At 46.1% G+C, this 21,579-nt stretch overlaps 1 protein-coding gene across 2 annotated transcripts in view; it reads left to right on the top strand.

Annotated features, from left to right (window-relative positions):
- ITGA1 (integrin subunit alpha 1) overlaps nt 1–21,579 on the top strand; it is a 286,895-nt gene that overhangs the window by 179,836 nt on the left and 85,480 nt on the right. For both annotated transcript variants that reach the window (XM_077285259.1, XM_077285250.1), the window contains exon 12: nt 16,996–17,138. In XM_077285259.1, coding sequence (XP_077141374.1) covers nt 16,996–17,138 — 143 coding nt within the window. The remainder of the gene's footprint in view (nt 1–16,995; nt 17,139–21,579) is intronic.

Raw genomic sequence — 21,579 nt, 5'->3', positions numbered from 1 at the left:
GAGAATTTAGAAAAAAAAAAAAAAAAGGCCCAGTATTACACAGTGGTTTTCGGTGGCACACAATGAGAGACAGATGCCACACACAGCAATGGCACGGAGGCAGACTTGCCAATATTTATCTCCCACAAATTATTTTTTTTTGAAAAGGGAGAATGTACCCCCCAAAAAAAAAAATGGGCAAGTATCACACAGTGGTTTTCGGTGGCACACAATGAGAGACAGATGCCACACACAGGACTGGCACAGAGGCAGACTTGCCAATATTTATCTCCCACTAATTATTTTTTTTTGAAAAGGGAGAATGTACCCAAAAAAAAAAAAGCCAAGTATCACACAGTGGTTTTCGGTGGCACACAATGAGAGACAGATGCCACACACAGGACTGGCACAGAGGCAGACTTGCCAATATTTATCTCCCACAAATTATTTTTTTTTGAAAAGGGAGAATGTACCCAAAAAAAAAAAAATGGGCAAGTATTACACAGTGGTTTTCGGTGGCACACAATGAGAGACAGATGCCACCCACAGCAATGGCACAGAGGCAGACTTGCCAATATTTATCTCCCACTAATTATTTATTTTTTTTAAAAGGGAGAATACCCAAAAAAAAAAAAAAAAAAGGCCCAGTATTACACAGTGGTTTTCGGTGGCACACAATGAGAGACAGATGCCACACACAGCAATGGCACGGAGGCAGACTTGCCAATATTTATCTCCCACTAATTTTTTTTTTGAAAAGGGAGAATTTACCCAAAAAAAAATAAATGGCCAAGTATTACACAGTGGTTTTCGGTGGCACACAATGAGAGACGGATGCCACACACAGCAATGGCACGGAGGCAGACTTGCCAATATTTATCTCACACTAATTTTTTTTTTAGAAAAGGGAGAATTTATAAAAAAAATAAAAAATGGCCAAGTATCACACAGTGGTTTTCGGTGGCACACAATGAGAGACAGATGCCACACACAGCAATGGCACGGAGGCAGACTTGCCAATATTTATCTCCCTGCAGTAATCTCAGAAAAGTATGGCAGGCAGCTATAAAAAGGACTGCTGCACACAAAAGTGTGGACAAACACACAAGATAGCTGTGCAGAAAGGAAGGAAAAACAGGATTTGTGCTTTGAAAAAAGCAGTTGGTTTGCACAGCGTCGTACACACACAGCATCGCAGCTATCAGGGTCAGGGAGCCTTCTAGGGCAGCCCAATGAGTGACAGCGCTGAGGGGAAAAAAATGTAGCTTCCACTGTCCCTGTAAACAAAAGGTGGTGTTGGACAGTGGAAATCGCTACAGCACAAGCGGTTTGTAGCTTTATGTACCCTGCCTATCACTATCCCTGCTTCTGAAGAAGCGGCAGCAACCTCTCCCTACGCTCAGATCAGCAGCAGTAAGATGGCGGTCGGCGGGAACGCCCCTTTATAGCCCCTGTGACGCCGCAGAAAGCAAGCCAATCACTGCAATGCCCTTCTCTAAGATGGTGGGGACTGAGATCTATGTCATCACGCTGCCAACTCTCTGCGTCCACCTTCATTGGCTGAGAAATGGTGCTTTTAGCGTCATTGAAACGCGACTTTGGCGCGAAAGTCGCGTACCGCATGGCCGACCCCACACAGGGATCGGCTCGGTTTCATGAGACGCCGACTTTGCCAAAAATCGGCGACTTATGAAAATGAACGATCCGTTTCGCTCAACCCTAGTGTTGACTTTGCGCCAAATAAAACTTTTGGAATTATTGGCAAAAAGTTCAACCTTTGTCTCATCAAACCATAACATATTTTCCAAGATGCTTATGGCAGACTTTATGTAGATTTTGGCAAAATATAACCAGGCTTTGTTTGGTTTTATATGTAAGAAAAGGCTTCTATTTTGCTTCCTACCCCACCGGCCAGACATATGAAAAATAAAAGAGATTGCTGTCACATGCAGTAGACAACCAATACTTGCCAGAAATTCTTGCAGTACCTTTAATGTTGCTGCAGTCTTCCAGACTAAATTTCTTCTTGGCTTTATATCATTTTTTGATGGACATTCAAGTCTAGAGAATGCTATTGTTTTGGCAAATTTAAGCCAATTCTTCACAATGTTTCATGATACATCTAATACTTTGAAAAAAAGTTTGTACTTTCTCGTGATTCATAACTTTGAACAATGAAATCCCTTTGCTGTGTTGTAATCTGTTTGTAAATCAACCAATTCATCTAAGAAAATGTCAGGAAAATTCTGTCTGCGAATTGAGATACTGATTTGGCTTTAATCCTAAGTCATATTGCACGACTCGTTAAAGGGTTGATTGTGACTTGTAGGATCGCTACTTCCAACAGGTGGCGCTATAGAGTTAAGTCCTCTTTTTCTCAGAAGAGGCAATTTGCATATAGGAAAATTCTACTAAGACAGATATACTTTATATAGGACTAATCAGAATCGCTAAAAGATGGCAGCAGTACACTGACTATGCTGACTGCTGAGAGGGTGTTCGCACTTATGCAATCATTTTTTTTTTGCATTTGTTATTTTTATTTTCTCCCTAAATATGAATATTGGATTTTTGGTGATTATGTGTGACAATAAAGTTGGAAAATGTTATTGGCTATGAATTTTTACATAACAAAACCCTGGCATTTTATCAGGGACGTGTAAACATTTTGCATCCACTGTATATATCACAGAGGCAAACCTGAGAGCTTTTAAATCTTTGGGAACATGTATGAAGAGCTTGTCTGTCTGGGTCAATTCATTGGTTAAGCTATTCTTCCCGGTCTGAAAGAGAAGGGGGCTGGCTTAGATTATGAACTGAAACAGCCTCCTCCAATCATGTTGTAATGAGCTGGCCAGCTGTGACTGTTCTGTTATCATTGACATAGAATCTGTGACAGACACTGCCCCCGTGTGGCCAGAAGTTATACCTATGCCGAATGTGATTACAGAGAAACAAACTGTATTGGCTAAGCTCCCACCTGTTATGTCATGTGACCAGGAAGGAGAGAGAGAAGAAAAAGAGCCGGGAAACTTCTCTGTGCAGAGAGAAGTCTGTGTATGCTGGTGCCCTCCTGTAGATGCGACATAGGAGATTGCCTGGACGATTCCCCTCTCTTGGAAGCTGGCATCCAGATTGTTCCCAGCTCCCACACTGCAGAGCACTCAACGGTGACATCTTCACAGATCTTGGAGCCCATGAACTGTAAGCGGGTCCTCTGTTGAGAGGCCGAACATACCACCCTTACCTGCTGACCCCCAAGGATTACAGTCTGGACCTGAGAGACAGAGTTTGTTTACTCCCTGTTGTTTTCCTCTTTGGCTGGAGCGTCCCCCTGCAGTGACACACAGGCCTGCGACGTGGGAAGATAATCTCCTGGAGCAAAAGAACTGGTAATGTGTGGATAGGGAAAGTGAGGGACAGTTTGTTATTACACGTTATCTTTGTGAATAGGCATATTTTTGTATTGTCTATTATTGTGTTCCGCTGTGTTAAAGAGAATGTATAACAGTAAAGATATGTTTGTTAAAATGGAATCTGGGTGTGGAAGTTTTGCTGGGCCAGATCATGGATATGCATGGGCGACCTTGCCCTCGGTCACTTCATCTGGCGTAGTCGGCAGGATCTGTGCCCAGCAGGATTCCCACCCAGGCCCAGTATACAGTCAGAAACCGCCGCCGGTGTCCATTGTAAACCAGGTCAGGAAATTTGGCAGGCGAAACTACCCCGTACCAGAGTGGGCGGAACAAGTGCGGATACTGGGAGAAATGTATAATATTGACCCTAAGACCTTGGCAGAAATGGCGGTACTGACGCTAGAGGGGGAGGCATGGACGACAGTCAGACTGGAGACGGTCAGGGGGCAGCGTGTGTTAGAGGATTTGGTGCGGGTGCTGGAAAAGACCTATGGACCTACTACGTACCAGGGAACACTGCGATACCTGTTCTTTAGACGGACACAGCTTGAATGGGAAGACATTCCCCAGTATGCAAATGCCCTTCAGGTACTCCTTGAACAAGTCTGTGCAAAAGGGGAACAACTGGCTACTATAGTTCCTCGTGACCTGGTACTGAGAGACCAATTCGTTATAGGGCTGAGAGACCAGTATCTTAACCGTACGCTACAGGACTTGATTCGGATGACGCCGACTCTCACCTTCGCTGAAGTTAAGCAGGAAGCCATAGAACGTTCTAGGGGACCCGTCATGGATGTGGGGACTCAAAGCGCTGCGTGCAGATCCATATTAAACAGTAAACAGCCCAACAGTGACATCGAGGAGCTGAAACAGATGGTAGCAGATTTACAGCAACAGGTGTCACAGTTAACACTAGAACGACAGAGAGACCAGCGGATACGACCTAGCCGTCCCGCGGGACCGTGTTGGTCATGTGGTGACCCTCGCCACAGGGCGAATCGTTGTCCTCAACGAACAAACCATCAGTTACCACGACGAACAGAATATCGGCTACATCCACAAGCAGAGCCACCACGCCAGGTCTCACCACAATGGCCGCCATTAAACTAGACACCGCTGCAGCTGAGGTTCGAGCAGCAGGGGGGGACAGAGAACGGGGTGTAGAAAAACAGAACCAGCAACGGAGTACTCTTGCCTGGAGTAGTCCTATACTTGAAGTTATTCTGGAGGGAGTTGCGGTGCAAGGATTGATGGACACTGGGTCGCAAGTGACCACGATCTCTGAACAGTTTTATGAAAAGTACCTCAAACCAAGAACTGCTTGTGATCCAGATACCACCATTAAGATAATTGCGGCTAATAACCTACCCATTCCAGTAACCGGAGTCGCCTGGATGGATACGAAGGCCTGCGGACAAGACCTAGGGAAACGAGGAATCGTCATTGTCAAGGAAGGCTTCGGCTCCGAGACCCCAGTAATAATTGGAATGAATATCTTGAAAGACCTGGATCTTATGCTGTTGACAAGAAAAGGGCCCAAGTACTGGCAGAAAGTTACCAAACATAAACCAACTCGTCTGGCGTTCCAGCGCGTAATCCGGACCGTTGGACTTCAACAGATGGCAAAGGAACAACTACCACTAGCAGCCATTAAAGTGCCCCGCTGTACCCGGATTACTTTGCCCGCTGAAAAAGAGACAGTCATTTCCCTGCCTCTTAACACCAACCGACAACTTGAAGGAGTTGAAGTGTTAATCGAACCGAGGGCTCCAAGTGGGGGTAAGCTAAACCCACTAGTCGCCCGCACCCTAGCCATCGTGAGGAACGGAAGAGTCCCTGTCAGGCTAAACAACACCGCAGACGTAGGTGTAGCTCTCTAGGCTGGCACGCAACTTGCCAGAGTATATGCTCTACCCACAGAAGTGAACCCCATGGGACCCTTACAATTCACCCCGTCTACAGAAGATGGCCGGACGGTAACTGTCTCAGCCATAAATGCTCAAGCAGATGATGAAGACATTGGGCGAAAACTACTGGAAAAAGTACAACTGGACCCGTCCCAGTACACCAAACAGGAAGTGTCTCAAATGGAGGAACTACTGCGAGAACACCAAGACACTGACTTCGGGTACACCACCAGTATCCAACACGAGATTCCCACGGGTGATGCTGCCCCTATTCGCGAGAGGTACCGACAAATACCACCTCAACAATACCAGGAGGTGAAAAGCCTCTTAGAATCTATGCTACACGCCGGAGTGGTGCGGGAAAGCCAGAGCCCATGGGCTGCACCCGTGGTGATAGTCAAAAAGAAAGATGGATCCCTGAGATTTTGCGTAGACTACCGTCGGCTGAACGCTTGCACGATCCGGGACTCCTATCCACTCCCCCGGATCGAAGAGTCACTGACCGCCCTGAAAAAGGCCAAATATTTTTCATCTCTAGACTTGGCCAGTGGATATTGGCAGGTCCCCATGAGTGAGAAGGACAGAGAAAAGACCGCCTTCATCCTTCCCATGGGCCTGTACGAGTTTGACCGGATGCCATTCGGCTTGAGTAACGCACCAGGGACCTTTCAGAGACTGATGGAACGCTGTCTGGGAGATTTCAACTTCGAATTCACGCTGATATACCTTGATGACATCGTGGTATACTCCGCCACCTTTGAGGATCACCTTCACAAGCTTGGCAAAGTGTTCCAGCGCTTGAAGAAACACGGCTTGAAGTTGAAGCCCAGCAAGTGCCGTCTATTCCAGCAGGAGATCGATTCCTTGGGACACCGGATCTCAGCCGAAGGTGTCCAACCCTCTCCAGAGAAGATAGCAGCTGTCCGAGAGTGGCCACAACCAACTACCATCAAAGAAGTCCAGGCTTTCCTGGGGCTAGCGGGCTATTACCGCCGATTTGTCAAGGACTTTGCCCGGCTTGCGGAACCACTGCATGAGACCCTCCGAGGGACCGCGAACAGTCCCAGAGGACAACGCATCAGCTGGGGGCCCGACCAAGAAAAATCCTTCCGGGCGCTTCAAGCTGCTCTGACATCACCCCCTATTCTGGCATTTGCAGACTACACCTTGCCATTCCAGTTATACACCGACGCCAGCCTTCAAGGTCTCGGGGCGGTCCTCTCCCAAGTCCAAGATAACAAGGAACGCGTAATAGCCTATGCCAGTAGATCCCTCCGTGACACCGAAAAGAACCCTGTCAACTACAGCTCTTTCCGCCTGGAACTCCTGGCCCTGACCTGGGCTATGACAGAGAAATTTGCTGGCTACCTGACAGGGGCGGAGGTGCTGGTCGTGACAGACAACAATCCTCTTGCCCACCTAGAAAATGCCAAACTAGGGGCAATGGAACAGCGCTGGATGGCAAGGCTCTCTAGATTCCAATACCAAATTAAATACAGAGCGGGGACGGAGAATCAGAATGCTGACAGCCTTTCCAGAGTAACATCATCCCCGCCGGTAGGGGACCGGGATGAAGAGTTGGAGGGAGATGAACTGCCCGACTTTGCTCGGCTAGCTAAACAAATAGAAGATAGCCGCCAGTATGCTGTAGGTGGGATCGAAGCCGTAGTGGGGTCCCCCCTGTCCCAACAAGAATGGGCCAAGCTTCAAGATCGAGACCCTGAACACGTCTTACTGAAACAGTACGTGAAGACACAAGAGAAACCACCCTCCGAAGTAAGAGCCCGACTATCAACCAGGGCCTCTGCCCTACTTGCCCAATGGGATCGGCTGATCGTGAAGGATGGAGTCTTGTATCGCAGGGCCCTTTTATCCCATATGCTGGAAGAATGTTTGCAGATTGTCGTCCCGGTGCAGCTGGCCCATGAGATGGTGGCTGAAGCCCACAGAAGGAACGGCCACTTCGGCATAGACAAGACCCTCCGGTGGACCCAGCAATTCATTTTTTGCCCAGGACTCCGTAAGCTGGTTGAAAACGTCTGCCAAGGATGTCGTACATGTGAACTCCACAAGGCTGCTGAGCAGCATGCACCCGTCCAGACTATTAGCACATCCAGGCCCCTCGAATTGTTGATGGTGGACTATCTGTTGATCGGAACGGCGAATAGTGGCTACCAGTACTGTCTGGTGATGGTGGACCACTTCACGAAATTCGCCGTCGCTGTTGCTACCAAAGATCAGACTGCCGAATCAGCTGCACAGGCCATCTGTCAACACTTCGTTCGGGTCTACGGGTGTCCGGAGCGGCTGCACTCTGATCAGGGGGCGTGTTTCGAAGGGCGAGTCATTGAAGAACTTCAGCAGATGTATGGAATCAAGAAGTCCAGGACCACCCCGTATCATCCACAAGGGAATGGCGCCTGTGAACGTTTCAACCGGACCCTCTTACAACTGATCCGAACCTTAGCAGAAGACAAAAAGCCCGACTGGCCTCGATTCCTCCCAGAACTGCTGTGGGCCTATAACAATCAAGTCCATTCTGTCACTGGATACACGCCTTACACCCTCCTTTTTGGCCGCCCAGGCAAAGGCATCCATGAGCTACACTTGTCTAACTCTGATGAAGACACCTGTGGTACCTATCCTTCCTGGCTACAAGCACACCGTCAAAGGATGGAAACTGTCTACCGGCTGGTGGAACAGCAGATCCAGGACCAGGTCCACGCTGATCCACTTCCAGTACAAGAAGACCTACTGAGTGTGGGTCAACTAGTCCTAGTTCGTATAAAGAAACCGCAAGGAAAACTCCGGCCCAAGTGGGAGACCGAAGTCTATCGAATAATTGGACACCCGTACCCTGATGGCCCCGTCTATCAAGTACAAGGCGAAGACAGCGGCAGCCTCCGCACCCTGCACCGTAACATGTTGTGCCCCTGCCGTTCTCAGCCTGACTCCCCTCCTGTGATACCTAGAGAGATGGATATCACTAATACTGTGGGAGACACCGACACCAGGGATGTAGAGGTAGAAGACATACCTACCCCTGTTCGCCTGACTGACGCGTCTGACCTCCTCGACTGACTTACCGACTGGGGCGGAGAGTGGAGTGACTGATCGGGGAGAGAGACTAGCACCCATTAGGCGGACAGCGAGGACCACCGCAGGAGTGCCCCCGGGACAGTCCTACAGAGACCAATATGTGTGGCCCTTTTCACAGCCGGGTCCTACAACCTCCACAGCCATCGCCGCCCTGCAGTCAGTCGTTGACAGGGACTGCCAACCTTCAAGTGGGGGGGCGTGTAATGAGCTGGCCGGCTGTGACTGTTCTGTTATCATTGACATAGAATCTGTGACAGACACTGCCCCCGTGTGGCCAGAAGTTATACCTATGCCGAATGTGATTACAGAGAAACAAATCGTATTGGCTAAGCTCCCACCTGTTATGTCATGTGACCAGGAAGGAGAGAGAGAAGAAAAAGAGCCCGGGAAACTTCTCTGTGCAGAGAGAAGTCTGTGTATGCTGGTGCCCTCCTGTAGATGCGACATAGGAGATTGCCTGGACGATTCCCCTCTCTTGGAAGCTGGCATCCAGATTGTTCCCAGCTCCCACACTGCGGAGCACTCAACGGTGACATCTTCACAGATCTTGGAGTCCATGAACTGTAAGCGGGTTCTCTGTTGAGAGGCCGAACATACCACCCTTACCTGCTGACCCCCAAGGATTACAGTCTGGACCTGAGAGACAGAGTTTGTTTACTCCCTGTTGTTTTCCTCTTTGGCTGGAGCGTCCCCCTGCAGTGACACACAGGCCTGCGACGTGGGAAGATAATCTCCTGGAGCAAAAGAACTGGTAACGTGTGGATAGGGAAAGTGAGGGACAGTTTGTTATTACACGTTATCTTTGTGAATAGGCATATTTTTGTATTGTCTATTATTGTGTTCCGCTGTGTTAAAGAGAATGTATAACAGTAAAGATATGTTTGTTAAAATGGAATCTGGGTGTGGAAGTTTTGCTGGGCCAGATCATGGATATACATGGGCGACCTTGCCCTCGGTCACTTCAATGTCACACACAGAGAGGGGAGAAAGATATTTATCGCTGGAGTCTGAGTCAAGATGCCACAGATTTTAAGAAAAAGACTTCCTGTCCTTTTTAGAAACAAAGTATATTAGTTGCTTAATGTCCAATTTTATCATAGGTTTTTCTGCCAATGCACATCAACTTTAAGTCTTTGGTCGAGAGGTTGTATTTCTATGAACCAATATCAAAGGGTTCCCCTTTTTATCTTTTACTATGGGCCACCTTTTGTTTCCTACAGTTATTCTAATCCTCCTGTATTTTGCACTTCGACAATTTTTAGAGAGGACCTGCCTCATAACAAAAAGTTTAAAAATATGCTTTCCTTCTAAAGCAGTGGGTCTCCTTGGCCCAGAGCTCTTGGTGACTGCAATCACATTTATCTGCCTGTCCTCTCCATTCACTAAACTCTTGTAATATATTATGTGCAAAACTGTAAGGCTATGTGCACACGATGCGGATTGGCTGCGGATAAGCAGCTGATTTTTCCACGCAGAAACGCTGCAGATCTGCACTGTGATGTACAGTATAATGTTATCCAATGGGGAAAAAAAAAAGCTGTGCAGATGGTGCGGAAAAATCAGTGCAGAATTGCTGCGGATTTCAAAGAAGTGCATGTCACTTCTTTTGTGCGGATCTGCAGCGTTTCTGCACCCCTCCATGTTAAAAGTCTGCAGTGGCAAAAAATGCACAAAATCCGCATAAAAACTGGGGCAAATCCGTGGCTGCGGATTCTGCCAGGAGATGCGGATTTTGTGCAGAAAATTCTGCACCTCTTTTCTTACGTGTGCACATAGCCTTAATGGGGCAGATTAGACTGCTCCTTCCCCATGTCCATTGCAGGGGCATTGTCAGTTAAGCATAATGGCTGAATATATCTCCTTAGACCCTAAAATGTTAGCAAATGTCACCCCTGAATTAGAGAATAATCAAGTACCAAAATTCTTGACACATAAGCACAACTACAGCTGACTTGCAGCTTTCTCCATATTCAGTTGTATATTGTAATATTAGAAATTCCTGCAGTGCAGGAAACGCGATGGGATATTTTTTGTCAGAAGATCCCTGTTGTTTTGTCTGGTCATTGGAATCAATGGACGAGCTGAGCTCTACATTTCCTGATAAAAACAACAAATACAATATCAGACAGAGACAGGATGCACTCTACATTGCCGGCCAATGCGAGGTGTTTCCTAAAGACCTTTGAGAAAACCAAAGCTACTCAGAAAATCAGATTATGTTAGCATTGTCTGCTGCACTCTATACTCCACCCATTACTAGACAATTCCTAGTCATAAGTAAACATTGACCAACTAGTGTCACAGAAGTGTAAAGGTACCTTCACACTAAACGATATCGCTAGCGATCTGTGACGTTGCAGCGTCCTGGCTAGCGATATCGTTTAGTTTAACAGGCAGCAGCGATCAGGATCCTGCTGTGATATCGCTGGTCGTTGAAGAAAGTTCAGAACTTTATTTGGTCGTCAGATCGGCGTGTATCGTCGTGTTTGACACCAAAAGCAACGATACCAGCCATGTTTTACTCTGGTAACCAGGGTAAACATCGGGTTACTAAGCGCAGGGCCGCGCTTAGTAACCCGATGTTTACCCTGGTTACCAGTGTAAAATGTAAAAAAAACAAACAGCACATACTCACCTTCGCATCCCCCGGCGTCTGCTTCCCACACTGACTGAGCGCCGTAAAGTGAAAGTGAAAGCACAGCACAGCGGTGACGTCACCGCTCTGCTGTTAGGGCCGGCGCTCAGTCATTGCAGGGAAGCGGACGCCGGGGGACGCGAATGTAAGTATGTACTGTTTGTTTTTTTTACATTTTACGCTGGTAACCAGGGTAAACATCGGGTTACTAAGCGCGGCCCTGCGCTTAGCAACCCGATGTTTACCCTGGTTACCCGGGGACCTCGGCATCGTTGGTCGCTGGAGAGCGGTCTGTGTGACAGCTCTCCAGCGATCAAACAGCGATGCTGCAGCGATCGGCATCGTTGTCGCTATCGCTGCAGCTTCGCTTAATGTGAAGGTACCTTAATGTGACTGAGATGTCCATTAGACACACACTTATGTACAGTAGAGAGATGGACAGGAGAGACTGAGTAACTGTAAGCGAACACCGACATCTGCTGGACAAAAGTGAAAGTTAAAAAAAAAATAATTGTGTAAGCAGGAACCAACAAGGAAGTACATGGTCCCCAGGGGAAGAGTTTAAAGGCCGACACCTGTGTCGAAGTGACTAAATATAAAAGGCCTGGCCAGGCCGATAAGAAGCAGTTGACACCAAGGGAAGTGACAGTTGGTCCCGCTACAGCTCTAGGAGCCATTAAGGTTTGGTCGCAGTCATGTGGACCAGCAAGGCCAAGACTCAGATGATGATGGTCAAGCACCGAAGACTCAAATGATGCCGGCCAAGGCTCCCAACCCTCATCGATATGGACCAAGGAGACACTTGTCGGTGGTCAAGTACTGAAAAAACCATCAAGAGACCTGAGCCCGGGCCGGATGACAAGGAGGAGACATGTGGGACGGGCCATTACTTTCAGCAGAGACTTATGGTACCGATTGTGGCAAAGGGAGAGACTGCAGATGATACAGGGTTTGGCTGATGCAAAAGCGGTCCAGAAAGCCGTACACAGTACTTGATATTCTCGGATCACAGCCGGAACCTTATCCTCCTGTTTGCAGCCGTTAAACATGCTACTCCTTCCTTCGGGCACAGGACATCCACCTCCGGTTCACCTCCGGGCACAGGACATTCACCTCCGAGATAAGTCACCATGGACGGCAGCACCACTGTGTAAGCTGTAGGTGCCAGGCCTATTGGCCCTGCTTGGCCCTGTATTACCTCACACAGGAAGTACTCTGCAGACCAACAGCTCTGTCTGCACACAAGCCCAAAACTGACAAACCCCTGCCCTATACTACAGGGCTTTTAACATAGAAACCTGTGGCATCAGTCACTGTCTCACCATTGCAATCACAGCTACACCTGTGACTGCAACCCCCCCCCCCCTCATAGCCTCACTACGCCTCTGTGCTCATCCTGGGGAGAACAAACAGTGACCCCTACATATGACACCGGTCACTGCCTCACATATCCCCCTCCCCTGTTCAAACCTGTGGGGTTGAACACTTGTCACCCCACATGGGTGCGAGACAGGGCATTAAAAAACCAAAGTAGGGACCGGAACCATTGATTGGCGCATGTATCCCTCCCCTTTGCATTTCTCCTCCATACTTTTTCTGATTAACCGTAGATTTGGGCCAGTTTGGGTGGTCTTGTTTATTTTGGGTTCAATAACCCCGCAGCTCATTCTGCCACCTAAGCTCCGGCCTTCAGGCCCTTGATACCGCTTATTCCGTACCCTTACCCGTGCCTTGGTAACTATGTCACACTGAAACGCCGCAGTCTGTGCTGGCAACTCCGAGCATGCGTTTATATTACGTTGCACCTGAACCTGAGCCTCCCAACACTGCTGTCTAGCGAGCACTCTATCAAATTTACCCTGACCCATGGCCACATCCTTGGCCAGTGCCAGAGGGTTCCTCGTGCGCAAGTCCCCAGTCACCTCTGCGACCATACACTCCTGGTTCTTCTTGGTGTTCTTCTCATACCTGCGTTTTTTAATTCTGCTTTTCTGCGTGGGACCCTGAAACTGAGCTGTCCCGAACTTACCAGGGGACACCTCCAACTCGGGCTTCAGTGGGGTCTCCACAACCTCTACTGCCACAACCTCTATGGGAAGCCTATGGGGTTTGCATTCTGTCCCTAAGTTGGCGACCCCTGTGGCAGGTATCTCAGCACCTTCGGGTTCTACACCCGAAAAAAACTTTACCATGAGAGGGTTGACCCTGTTCTCCCACAGGGATCAGAACAGGGGCAAATCTCTCCCAACACAGCCCCATAAGGAAGGGTCTTCACCACTCCCACCACATGTTTAATGTCCCCACATGGTGTGGAAAAATTAACTTCGGTGGTCAGGTACTCCCGGATTTCCCCGTGGATACCCATCACCCCCACTTTCTGTCCTTTGAGGTTGTCCCCGGCAACATGGGCACCATTGCAATCACAGCTATACTTGTGACTGCAATGCCTCCTCATGGCCTCACTACGCCTCTGTGTGCATCCTGGGGAGAACAAACAGAGACCCCTACCTGTGACACTGGTATTAACCAATATATCTCTATGCATGTCTCTCATTGCCTGTAAACGATATTGTGAATATTGCTCGTCTGTGGTTTATCTGTGATAATAATCTGTCCCGTATTTAACCCTGTTAAGTGAATAAAGCAGAAGTGGATTGTTGTCCTGCTTGTTGTCTCCGTTGTTGCCTTCAGATCACCTGCTTTACACTTACGCGTCTATTTCGGCATATTTATATACAAATTCTAGTGACTTGATCCATGTTAGATTGAACTATTTTATCCCTAAAGCCACAAGACACATCTATATAGAACCTATACTATTCAACAGAACTGAGCAGTCCAGAATATCTCCCACTACACCGTTCATCAGTCCCTCCTAGGTTGATATTCCACATAGTTCCTACTGAGCCAGGCCTACTCGGCCTAGGATTGCTGCCTCCCACAATCCAAACCACATTGGCTATCTTACGAGCTGAGAGGTCTCACACAACCTCACTAGGCTAAAAATAAATTACTCTCTATCCTGCGGTTTATACCTTGTGGGAATAAAAGGACTAGAAATAGGAAAAACCCAATGTGGCTAAACAAAGAAGTAAGACAGGCAATTAACAGTAAAAAGAAAGCATTTGCACTACTAAAGCAGGATGGCACCATTGAAGCTCTAAAAAACTATAGGGAGAAAAATACTTTATCTAAAAAACTAATTAAAGCTGCCAAAAAGGAAACAGAGAAGCACATTGCTAAGGAGAGCAAAACTAATCCCAAACTGTTCTTCAACTATATCAATAGTAAAAGAATAAAAACTGAAAATGTAGGCCCCTTAAAAAATAGTGAGGAAAGAATGGTTGTAGATGACGAGGAAAAGGCTAACATATTAAACACCTTCTTCTCCACGGTATTCACGGTGGAAAATGAAATGCTAGGTGAAATCCCAAGAAACAATGAAAACCCTATATTAAGGGTCACCAATCTAACCCAAGAAGAGGTGCGAAACCGGCTAAATAAGATTAAAATAGATAAATCTCCGGGTCCGGATGGCATACACCCACGAGTACTAAGAGAACTAAGTAATGTAATAGATAAACCATTATTTCTTATTTTTAGGGACTCTATAGCGACGGGGTCTGTTCCGCAGGACTGGCGCATAGCAAATGTGGTGCCAATATTCAAAAAGGGCTCTAAAAGTGAACCTGGAAATTATAGGCCAGTAAGTCTAACCTCTACTGTTGGTAAAATATTTGAAGGGTTTCTGAAGGATGTTATTCTGGATTATCCCAATGAGAATAACTGTTTAACTCCATATCAGCATGGGTTTATGAGAAATCGCTCCTGTCAAACCAATCTAATCAGTTTTTATGAAGAGGTAAGCTATAGGCTGGACCATGGTGAGTCATTGGATGTGGTATATCTCGATTTTTCCAAAGCGTTTTATACCGTACCGCACAAGAGGTTGGTACACAAAATGAGAATGCTTGGTCTGGGGGAAAATGTGTGTAAATGGGTTAGTAACTGGCTTAGTGATAGAAAGCAGAGGGTGGTTATAAATGGTATAGTCTCTAACTGGGTCGCTGTGACCAGTGGGGTACCGCAGGGGTCGGTATTGGGACCTGTTCTCTTCAACATATTCATTAATGATCTGGTAGAAGGTTTACACAGTAAAATATTGATATTTGCAGATGATACAAAACTATGTAAAGCAGTTAATACAAGAGAAGATAGTATTCTGCTACAGATGGATCTGGATAAGTTGGAAACTTGGGCTGAAAGGTGGCAGATGAGGTTTAACAATGATAAATGTAAGGTTATACACATGGGAAGAAGGAATCAATATCACCATTACACACTGAACGGGAAACCACTGGGTAAATTTCACATGGAGAAGGACTTGGGGATCCTAGTTAATGATAAACTTACCTGGAGCAGCCAGTGCCAGGCAGCAGCTGCCAAGGCAAACAGGATCATGGGGTGCATTAAAAGAGGTCTGGATACACATGATGAGAGCATTATACTGCCTCTGTACAAATCCCTAGTTAGACCGCACATGGAGTACTGTGTCCAGTTTTGGGCACCGGTGCTCAGGAAGGATATAATGGAACTAGAGAGAGTACAAAGGAGGGCAACAAAATTAATAAAGGGGATGGGAGAACTACAATACCCAGATAGATTAGCGAAATTAGGATTATTTAGTCTAGAAAAAAGACGACTGAGGGGCGATCTAATAACCATGTATAAGTATATAAGGGGACAATACAAATATCTCGCTGAGGATCTGTTTATACCAAGGAAGGTGACGGGCACAAGGGGGCATTCTTTGCGTCTGGAGGAGAGAAGGTTTTTCCACCAACATAGAAGAGGATTCTTTACTGTTAGGGCAGTGAGAATCTGGAATTGCTTGCCTGAGGAGGTGGTGATGGCGAACTCAGTCGAGGGGTTCAAGAGAGGCCTGGATGTCTTCCTGGAGCAGAACAATATTGTATCATACAATTATTAGGTTCTGTAGAATGACGTAGATCTGGGGATTTATGATGGAATATAGGCTGAACTGGATGGACAAATGTCTTTTTTCAGCCTTACTAACTATGTTACTATGTTACTATGTTATTTGCAAATGTCATGGGCCTGTATGGTAGTCTTGATTGTTTGGGGACTGGGTCCTGAGATCATTTTTAACTGACAATGAACATAAAAACACAATAATAAAAAAACAAAGGTGGAATTGCAAGGTTTTCTACCACTTCATTGCATTTGAAATTTTTTACTTAGATTTCTGTCCATTATATGGTAATGTTAAAGTGTCACTCAAAATGTAAATTCCAGACACAAAAAAACAAGCCCTCATATGGCAATGTCAGACAAAAAAAATAAATAAAAAGGTTAAGGCTCTTGGAAAGCATGCAAAAGCTTAGAAAAGAAAATGATCTGCTTCAATATGGCTGCTACTACACGGTGACATGTGTCGCGCGACAGCAATTCTCTGAAAAGCTGTGGAACTTGTAAGGGACTTGCTGTCATGTGACTATTTAAGAGTTCTGATGTTGCAGTTAAGTCGCACACAAGTCGTATGTCACGTGCAATAAGGTCTATGGCAAGTGTGAAGCGCAGGATTTGCGACCAGCGACAGAAATATTTGCAACTCTGTTTTGTAGTCCCAGTATGTTGCAGGTGACAATGCGACACCATAGTAAATGGTTACATCTGTGATTACAGTATCGCCCGACACATGTCTCTTAATGTGTAGCCCTAGCCTTAGGCTATGCTCCCATAATGAGTTTTTGGTTTTTCATGCTGCGCTTTTTTGAAAAAATGCAAGTAGCCTATTTAACTTATGGTAATGTGTGCACAAATTATGCAAAAAATCTGCAATATCAAAAACTCACTAAAAACGTTGTCGAAATATTATGTATTGTTTGGTAAGTCGCATGCATTGCCATAGTATCTGATTACAGTTTTTAATTCTTAGGATATACTGTAACTTCTGCCTCTGTACATGGAGAACAGATCTATATTGCAGGACAACCACGCCACAACCATACCGGCCAAGTTATCATCTATCAAATGAACGGACGCAACATTATTGTACTCCAGACGTTAAAAGGAGAGCAGGTAAACTGAGCAGACTTATTTACTTTACAAAAATCATTTTTAGTTACCATTCACATCAGAAATTAAGGCAAATATGGAAAACGGAAGTCAATATTCAAATGCAAATGTGGCAATTATCACTAAGGCTGTGTTCACATGTTTCTTTTCTTTGCTGCAATTGCTTTAAACCATCAACATTTTAGCTACAATTTTTAAAAATTGCTTCAAAAAATGCTCCATTTTCTGCAAGTTTTAAAAAGCAAGGCAAATGCATGAACGCCTTATATAATAACCTTGTTACTCAATTCTTTGACAATAAACTAATTACAAAGTATTTTGTGTAATCATCAATTATTATTTGTGGGAAACCCTGGCAGTAAGTGTATAATAACCCTACAGCATCTACACCATAGGTTTAATTTCAGCATTAGACAGGAGTGAAGAAGAAATGTTCCTTGTAGTGTTTTGGTTTTTCTTTGTTTTTTTTTTTTACTCAAGCCAAAGTAATGAAAGTCTTGAATGCACTCCAACACATCACCATGGTGGCTACTGATTGGCTTCACTGGACATGTGGGGAACCCTGTGAAGAGACTGGTAGATGACATCTGGTGGTGGAAAACCCATTAAGCAATTTCTAAAAATGTCTGATGTTTTGGATCTTAATATTGTTGAAGATTCTGATATAAAGTCCTGAATCACATATTAAACTCTTTGCATTTGAAAGATATCACATTTTGGGGAATGGTTGGTTGCACTGCCATCTATTAAGGTTGAAAGGGGCAATTACTTTTTTCACATGAGTGATGTAGTTGTAGGATAACTTTAATTTGTCAAGTTTATTGCGTTATGTCCACAATGTAATAACAGGGGTCTCAAGAAGGGAGGAAACAGTTTTATGAAGCCCTGAAAAGCATTTATGAACACAGCTATTTGAAAATCAGTCCAAAAATTTAGCTCAGGGTTCTAGCAGGATGCAGTGGTATCAATCGTTCCACGGCCCAGGATCCTGAAGGGCTCAAGAACATAAAAAGAGACTAATATGATCAATGCCGGTGGTGGTGGCCGAAGCTTTGCCCACAGTTAGGACCCGGAGCTTCCCTCTATACATCACATCAGCCTATTTGCTTTCATGCAAGAGATTCTGAACAATTATCCAAATCACACTCTGGAAAACTCTCCATCTTCTTCATTCAAATGTCTCCATCTTCTTCATTCTGTCAGTCCATGAAAATAGGACTGCACTCAAACATCATCTGAGTGTAGTGTGTTATGGACCTGGTGGTTAGGAGCACCCGGAATGACCTGATGGTTAAACTAGAAATCTGGGACAAGCTCTGGGGAAGTGGGAGCTCTACTGACCGCAAACCCTATCCTATCGCAAACACTAGAAATAGCCGTGGAGCGTTCCTAACTCTCCCTAGACGCCTCTTCACAGCCTAAGAGCTAACTAATCCTAAAGATAGAAACAAAAGCCTCACCTTGCCTCAGAGAAATTCCCCAAAGGAAAAGGCAGCCCCCCACATATATTGACGGTGAGTTAAGAGGAAAGTTACAAACACAGGAATGAAACAGGTTTTTGCAAAGGAGGCCCAATCTTACTAAATAGTCAGAGGATAGGAAAGGGAACTATGCGGTCAGTACAAAAATCTACAAAAACCACGCAGAGTATGCAAAAAGACCTCCACACCGACTCACGGTGTGGAGGTGCAACTCTGCACCCCCAGAGCTTCCAGCTAGCAAGGAAATATCATGATAGCAAGCTGGACTAAAACTAGCATGTACTGAGAAATATATTCAGAAAGCAATGAACAACAAATGAACTAGCAGGGACTTAGCTTCTGCTGGAGTAGACAGGTCATCAGAGAAATCCAAGAGAGATCTGAACCAGTACTGAGACATTGACAGCTGGCATGAAGTAATGATCTGAGTGGAGTTAAATAGGGAAGCCAGCCAAGCAGTAAACGAGGGCAGCTGAGAAAGCCAACCTCAAGGACCAGCAGTTCCACTCAAAGCCACCAGAGGGTGTCCAAGGACAGAACTCACCGAAGTACCATTCATGACCACAGGAGGGAGCCTGAAAACGGAATTCACAACAGTACCCCCCTTGAGGAGGGGTCACAGAACTCTCACCAGAGCCCCCAGGCCGATCAGGACGAGCCAAATGAAAGGCACGAACTAAATCGGCAGCATGGACATCGGAGGCAACAACCCAGGAATTATCCTCCTGACCATAGCCCTTCCATTTTACCAGGTACTGAAGCTTCCGTCTCGAAATACGAGAATCCAAAATCTTCTCCACCACATACTCCAACTCCCCCTCGACCAACACCGGAGCAGGAGGATCAACGGAAGGAACCATAGGCGCCACATATCTCCGCAACAATGACCTATGGAACACATTATGGATGGCAAACGAAGCTGGAAGGACCAAACGAAATGACACAGGATTGAGAATTTCAGAAATCTTATAAGGACCAATGAAACAAGGCTTAAACTTAGGAGAAGAAACCTTCATAGGAACATAACGAGAAGACAACCAAACCAAATCCCCAACACGAAGTCGGGGACCCACACAGCGACGGCGGTTAGCGAAACGTTGAGCCTTCTCCTGGGACAACGTCAAATTGTCCATTACATGAGTCCAAATTTGCTGCAACCTGTCCACCACAGAATCCACACCAGGGCAGTCAGAAGACTCAACCTGCCCTGAAGAAAAACGAGGATGAAAACCAGAATTACAGAAAAAAGGCGAAACCAGAGTCGCCGAACTAGCCCGATTATTAAGGGCGAACTCAGCCAATGGCAAGAAGGTCACCCAGTCATCCTGATCAGCAGAAACAAAGCATCTCAGATAGGTTTCCATGGTCTGATTGGTTCGTTCGGTTTGGCCATTTGTCTGAGGATGGAAAGCCGAAGAAAAAGACAAATCAATGCCCATCTTAGCACAAAAGGACCGCCAAAATCTAGAAACAAACTGGGAACCTCTGTCCGACACAATGTTCTCCGGAATGCCATGCAAACGAACCACATGCTGAAAAAATAATGGAACCAAATCAGAGGAGGAAGGTAATTTAGGCAAGGGTACCCAATGGACCATCTTAGAAAAGTGATCACAAACCACCCAGATGACAGACATCCTTTGAGAGACAGGAAGATCAGAAATAAAATCCATGGAAATATGCGTCCAGGGCCTCTTCGGGACAGGCAAAGGCAAAAGTAACCCACTGGCACGAGAACAGCAAGGTTTGGCCCGAGCACAAGTCCCACAGGACTGCACAAAAGAACGCACATCCCGTGACAAGGAAGGCCACCAAAAGGACCTAGCCACCAAATCTCTGGTACCAAAAATCCCAGGATGACCAGCCAACACCGAACAATGAACCTCAGAAATAACTCTACAAGTCCATCTATCAGGGACAAACAGTTTCTCCGCTGGACAGCGGTCAGGTCTATCAGCCTGAAACTCCTGCAGCACTCGCCGCAAATCAGGGGAGATGGCAGACAGAATCACCCCCTCTTTGAGAATACCAGCCAGCTCAGGGACTCCCGGAGAATCAGGCACAAAACTCCTAGAAAGGGCATCAGCCTTCACATTCTTAGAACCCGGAAGGTATGAGACCACAAAATCGAAACGGGAGAAAAACAGCGACCATCGAGCCTGTCTAGGATTCAACCGCTTGGCAGACTCGAGATAAGTCAGATTCTTGTGATCCGTCAAGACCACCACGCGATGTTTGGCTCCCTCAAGCCAATGTCGCCACTCCTCGAATGCCCACTTCATAGCCAACAACTCCCGATTGCCAACATCATAATTGCGCTCAGCAGGCGAAAACTTTCTAGAAAAGAAAGCACATGGTTTCATCACAGAGCCATCAGAACCTCTTTGAGACAAAACAGCCCCTGCCCCAATCTCAGAAGCATCCACCTCGACCTGAAACGGGAGCGAAACATCTGGCTGACACAACACAGGGGCCGAAGAAAAACGACGTTTCAGCTCCTGAAAAGCCTCAACGGCCGCAGAGGACCAATTCACCACATCCGCACCTTTCTTTGTCAAATCAGTCAAAGGCTTAACCACACTAGAAAAATTAGCGATGAAGTGACGGTAAAAAATAGCAAAGCCCAGGAATTTCTGAAGACTCTTCACAGATGTAGGTTGAGTCCAATCATAAATGGCCTGAACTTTAACAGGGTCCATCTCGATAGTAGAAGGGGAAAAAATGAAGCCCAAAAAGGAAACCTTCTGAACTCCGAAGAGACATTTAGACCCCTTCACAAACAAGGCATTAGCACGAAGGACCTGGAATACCATCCTGACCTGCTTCACATGAGACTCCCAATCATCCGAAAAGACTAAAATATCATCCAAATATACAATCATGAATCTATCCAGATACTTTCGGAAGATGTCGTGCATAAAGGACTGAAACACAGATGGAGCATTAGAAAGCCCGAATGGCAT

Source organism: Ranitomeya variabilis, chromosome 1, assembly GCF_051348905.1.
Source record: "Ranitomeya variabilis isolate aRanVar5 chromosome 1, aRanVar5.hap1, whole genome shotgun sequence".
NCBI classification, from domain to species: Eukaryota; Metazoa; Chordata; class Amphibia; order Anura; family Dendrobatidae; genus Ranitomeya; species Ranitomeya variabilis.
This window is presented reverse-complemented; position numbering and strand designations above follow the sequence as displayed.